The following is a 5,236-nucleotide window of genomic DNA, read 5'->3' on the forward strand; positions in this document are numbered from 1 at the left end:
TGGAGCTGGGCCTGCCTTGGCTTCTGTTTGCTGACCCCAAATGAACATCCCTCTGTGTCTGGGGCAGCTCCTTCTCCAAGGAAAGCAGCTGGGACTTGGTGCCAAGGAGCTGAAAGCTGCAGGCACAGCCTGGACTGGAGGAAGCTCAGATTTGCACTGGGCTGCTCTGAGTGCCAGGGCTTGGATGAGGGAAATGGTGGGGTGGGGGTAGGGACAGAGTGTGATTGATTGTCAGCCATAAAGGGTCTTGATGTTCATATCTGTTCAGAGTGCATGAGGAAGTTCAATATCAATTGGACATTGCTCATATCCATCCACATACAGGAAAAAGATAAACAGGGCCCAATAGATAAATCTTTTCTCCTTGTACTGTTAACATAGTGTATCCAATTTGAACAGACCTTTCAAATTGATCAAATTAATGACAGAAGAGTAGAGCACATAACTTTTTCTCACCGTCATGGCTTTTTAAGGTTTTCTGAATGCTCATGAGCTCTGGGGCACTGAATTCCTGAACTGAAGAGCTGAAGGCTGAACAAGCCTCTGGACCAGTAAAATTCAGCAGCAGCCTCCAAGTTGCTGAGGATGTCAGCAGCCCCCAACTGAGGCCATCCCTGCCCAGAGACCAAGTGGGAATGGGCAGACAAGGAGAGCATCCCTGGGGCTGGGGAAGCAGAACTCAGAGGCACCAGCGGGTCCAGGTGGAAATGGAGTGTGGAATTTGGCTGTGAAAGCCCTGCCTGGTCTGTGCCAGGCAGGACAGACAAGCCCTGAGCCCATCCCCTGGGAATGGGGAGCAGTGGCCTCACAGGATGCTCGTGGCTGTCCTGAGCAGTGGGATGTGGGGTGGGAATGGTGAGGGCAGGAGAGCAGCAGGAGCCCTCCAAAGCTCTCTGGGGTTGGGGAGGAGGCCACGAGCCCTGGGGCTGGGAGGAACTGGTGTCTTCTCATGGGCCTCATTCGGAGGGACAGCAGGCACAGCCAGGGCACACAAATCTCATTGCTGCTGCCAGGGGTGGTCCCAGCCCCCCAAGGATTTGGTCACCCCCACAGCAGCTCTCCTACCCTAACACAGACCTGTGCTGGTTCCCTGGCAGACTTTTCCAACGCCCCATTTCCCCAGCTCCCTCTGACCCTGGGAGCTCCCAGAGCTTTACTGATGTCCCTCTGGCCTCCCTCTCTGTCACTTCAAACCTCCACCTCTGCTCACAAGAACTGCCCCTGCAGAGACCAAGAATGGCTCAGGAAGCATCCTGAACATACAAGTCAGGGAAGTAACTTATATACATTTAAATGCCAAGGGAACAAACTTTCTGAAAGTCTTTTTATTTCAAAAGAAAGGGAGATATTAATGCATTTATGGTAAGAGAAATAATACAGGATTTTACAAATGACACTGCAATAGTAGAAAAAGAATCAGAAAACAGACCAAGAAAAATTTGGGAAAATGCATTTAAAAGGCTAAGCTTGTAATGCTCAGCAGTACATGAGAGATAGTTTATTATTTCTGAATTGATCCAATCATCAGTTTCCTCAGGGCATCCTTGAGCTCCTGGTTCCTCAGTCTGTAGATGAGGGGGTTCAGAGCTGGAGGCACCACTGAGTACAGAACTGACAGGGCCAGATCCAGGGATGGGGAGGAGATGGAGGGGGGCTTCAGGTAGGTAAATGTGCCAGTGGTGATAAACAGAGACACCACAGCCAGGTGAGGGAGACAGGTGGAAAAGGCTTTGTGCCTTCCCTGCTCAGAGGGGATCCTCAGCACAGCCCTGAAGATCTGCACATAGGAGAAAACAATGAACACAAAACAACCAAATACCAAACAGGCACTAACTGCAAGAAGCGCAAGTTCCCTGAGGTAGGAGTGTGAGCAGGAGAGTTTGAGGATCTGTGGGATTTCACAGAAGAACTGGCCCAGGGCATTGCCCTGGCACAGGGGCAGGGAAAATGTATTGGCTGTGTGCAGCAGGGAATAGAGAAAGGCACTGGCCCAGGCAGCTGCTGCCATGTGGGCACAAGCTCTGCTGCCCAGGAGGGTCCCGTAGTGCAGGGGTTTGCAGATGGACACGTAGCGGTCGTAGCTCATGATGGTCAGGAGGGAAATCTCTGCTGAGAGGAAGAACACAAAGAAAAAGACCTGAGCAGCACATGCAGAGTAGGAGATGTTGTTGGTGTCCCAGAGGGAATTGTGCATGGCTTTGGGGACAGTGGTGCAGATGGAGCCCAGGTCAGTGAGGGCCAGGTTGAGCAGGAAGAAGAACATGGGGGTGTGCAGGTGGTGGCCGCAGGCTACGGCGCTGATGATGAGGCCGTTGGCCAGGAGGGCAGCCAGGGAGATGCCCAGGAAGAGGCAGAAGTGCAGGAGCTGCAGCTGCCGCGTGTCTGCCAATGCCAGCAGGAGGAAGTGCCTGATGGAGCTGCTGTTGGACATTTGGCCCCTCTTGGCATGAAAATCTTTTACAGGAGAAGAATAAGAGACAAGTTAGGTGGGACTTGCATAACACAAAATCAAAGCCATTTCCAAAATCAAAGACATTCCTGCTTTCACATAGAAAACTCTTTGTCTTTCAGGAAATGCTCCCTCAGGGCTGAGTGGGAGGTGTGTTTGGTGGAGACCACAGCTGCAGTGATGGGAAGGACATCATCTCAGGTCCTCATGTCAATTCAGGTCTACTCTGCATGGGTGGGAGGGGACAGGGACCAGACCTGCTGTTCAATATTTTCTGTGGAAATCCTTTCCTATGAACGGGAGCCCCTCATCATCTTCACTCCTGCTGTGTAGGAATGGGAATGGTAAAACCTGACAACATTTTCTACATTTTTTAAAAGGTACTGTTCATTTTTCTTGCTGACATCTTTTAGATGTCAGAAACCCTCAGCATTTCTGCTGCTGGCAGGGATAACAGAGCACCTTCTGTGGGGCAAAGTGATGAGAGGAGAGGGAACTGGGCCCGGGGCTGCAGAGCTGCCCCACGGCTCTGCTGCAGCTCTGCCTGCACAGGAGGGGCTTCACGCCTTGGAGCCCCAGCCCTGAGGGCAGAGGCTTGGCTGGGGGACAGGAGGGAGGGGGCTTCTTCAGACCGAGGGGCTGCACTGCACGGGATCCTCTGGAGATCTCTGAACTCTCCCTGACACAACATTTCTGGTTTTTATTTTCTATCAGTGCCTGATCTTCTCTCTGCTTCCTGTAGGTTTTCCTCCTGGAGATCCTTCCCTGTGCCTGATGTCTCCCTGCCAGCACTCACACACCCCAAATCTCTGTGCACTCTCCTTGTCCCTACAGAACCCTGCCTGTTTGCAGGGCACTGGCTGGGGGCAGGTTCTGTTTGCAGCTTGGAGAAAGGACAGGTCAGACTGAGCCTGATGGGTCCAGCACAGGGGATGCTGGTGCTGCCCCAGGGCAGAGTGGCTGAAAGCACATTAGGAAATGCCCGTGATCGTATTGATCACTAAAAATAACAGTTTGCATGTCTCAGGCATTTGTGAAAATTCATATTACCTTTAATATTTATCCCCTCCCTCCCTGCCATTCTCCTATACCAGGAAACCAAATACAATGTCTTAGGAATCTTCTTCGTATTTATCAAAAACCTTGTCTTGGAAATATTCTATGACATATTAGAACACCTCAGCATGTCAGAGCTTCACGAGCATTTCACCTCCCCTGCACCAGAAACACTCAGAGTTGTACTCACAGAGTCTGTAGGCATTGGGATGTTCCAGCTTTAGGAGATCACTGCAGGAGCTGCAGCTGCATTGTCCTGCAGCCAGAGGCTTCCTGTGTCCAGGGCTGGGAGTGATTCTGCCCCAGGCACTTGTGAGCATCTTCCCAGCCCTGACTGATTGAAGCTCTCTGTGCCTCTGTGCTGTGCCTGGGGTGGCTGCAGGCAGTGCCCTCAGCCCTGCTGGGCTGGGAGAAGAGCTGCTCATCAAGAGAAATGGGTTTTTAAAGCTCTTCCTGGTTGCCAGGATTGTCCTCTATGCCAGGATCCCATCCCAGCCCAGCAGCACAGACACAGCACAAGGACTTTAATGAACCTCTCTGGGATTTTGTGCTGAGGCCCTTTAATTCAGTCTCTGAAAGGGAGGTGGAGAAACCTCTGAAGAACTCCAAGTTAGAATCGAACTCCAAAGTTTCTTAAAAGTTTTAATGGGTCCCATTGCGGGACACAACTGAGAAAGTGTGCCCCGGTTCCAGTCAGAGCAGGAAATTGGAGGCAGTGATGACAGGAGGGGACAAAGAGAAGCCAAGTCTTGGTGGCCTGGGGCACAGCAGGGTCTGTGCCAGCAAGGGCTGTGAGCAGACACCTTGTCCTGAGCCACTGGGGCCTCCTGGCACAGCCCCAGCAAGGCTGGGCACTGTCAGCCCTTGTCCTGCCCTCAGCATCCCCCCACATGCCAGTGGCCTCAGGGATCTGCTGGGACCAGTCCCTGGGGAGCCTTGGTCAGGAATGGCCCTGGGGGCTCCTTCATGCTCCCAGGGACTGCAGGTTTTTCCATGGACTTGGGGTTTTGCTTTTGCCTTGGAGTCTCTGAGAGCTTTGTGCAATCATGGCCTCCAATTCTCTGCTTTAATTAGTCTCTTGAGAGCCTTTGTCAGTAACAACACTCAGTGGGGCTATTTGGATCTTCAAGGTACTTTACTTTTTTGAGGTACTTTCCTTTGACCTTTCATCTCTCAGTCTCTGAGATGTTTTTGGACATTTGTGGCCCCCAGTTCTCTCCTCCAAGGAGTCCATGAGCATCCTGTGTTTTGAAATGGACCTCAGTGGGACCCATTAATGCTTTGAGACCCTTTAGGTTTTTCTTCTGTCTTGGACTCCTGGAAGGAATTGTGCAATCTCCTCTCAGACTCTGAGGATCAAGGGCTCAGCACCAAATGCACCACGGGGCTCATTGGGACCAAGGAACTCCTGACAAACCACGGCTCTGCCTTGATTTCCCTCTGGTCTGGTGCAGTTCATCAGGAAGGTTTTCAATTCCAGTTCTAGAGAATTATTTCAATGAACTTCTAAGAAATATGTATTCATAGTTTAAAGAGTGTCTTTTATTGCTGTTCTCTTTAGAGCAGAGGTGATTGCAGCATTCTGTGGTTGAAATGGATCCAGTGTCTCCCTTAAGGAGTCCTATCCTACTCAGAGAAGCTGTGCCTTTAGATCTGACCCAGTGAGGACAACCTTGCTCCACATTTCCCAGTGATTTCAGGAATCAGGACTTGACACCATAATTCTAGAGA

General features: G+C 51.2%; 1 protein-coding gene across 1 annotated transcript; it reads right to left on the reverse strand.

Annotated features, from left to right (window-relative positions):
• Positions 1–231: 231 nt before the first annotated feature.
• LOC134057306 (olfactory receptor 14J1-like) lies at positions 232–2,431 on the reverse strand. The gene is made up of 4 exons (XM_062514298.1): positions 2,138–2,431; positions 1,589–2,050; positions 457–511; positions 232–260 (listed from the first exon to the last, which is right to left on the reverse strand). The coding sequence occupies exons 1-4, from the start codon at positions 2,429–2,431 to the stop codon at positions 232–234; spliced, it is 840 nt and encodes a 279-aa protein (XP_062370282.1).
• Positions 2,432–5,236: the final 2,805 nt, after the last annotated feature.

This window comes from Cinclus cinclus, unplaced genomic scaffold, assembly GCF_963662255.1.
Source record: "Cinclus cinclus unplaced genomic scaffold, bCinCin1.1 SCAFFOLD_32, whole genome shotgun sequence".
Lineage (NCBI taxonomy): Eukaryota > Metazoa > Chordata > Aves > Passeriformes > Cinclidae > Cinclus > Cinclus cinclus.

What these genes read in the sequence shown, in the direction of transcription:
- LOC134057306 (XM_062514298.1), bottom strand. Translation starts at nt 2,431, where the DNA reads ATGTCCAACAGCAGCTCCATCAGGCACTTCCTCCTGCTGGCATTGGCA. An exon ending in TGTACTCAGTGGTGCCTCCA is followed by an intron (nt 512 to 1,588) that starts GCTCTGAACCCC and finishes TCTTCAGTTCAG; the next exon opens with GAATTCAGTGCCCCAGAGCT. An exon ending in AACCTTAAAAAGCCATGACG is followed by an intron (nt 261 to 456) that starts GTGAGAAAAAGT and finishes CACTCTGAACAG; the next exon opens with ATATGAACATCAAGACCCTT.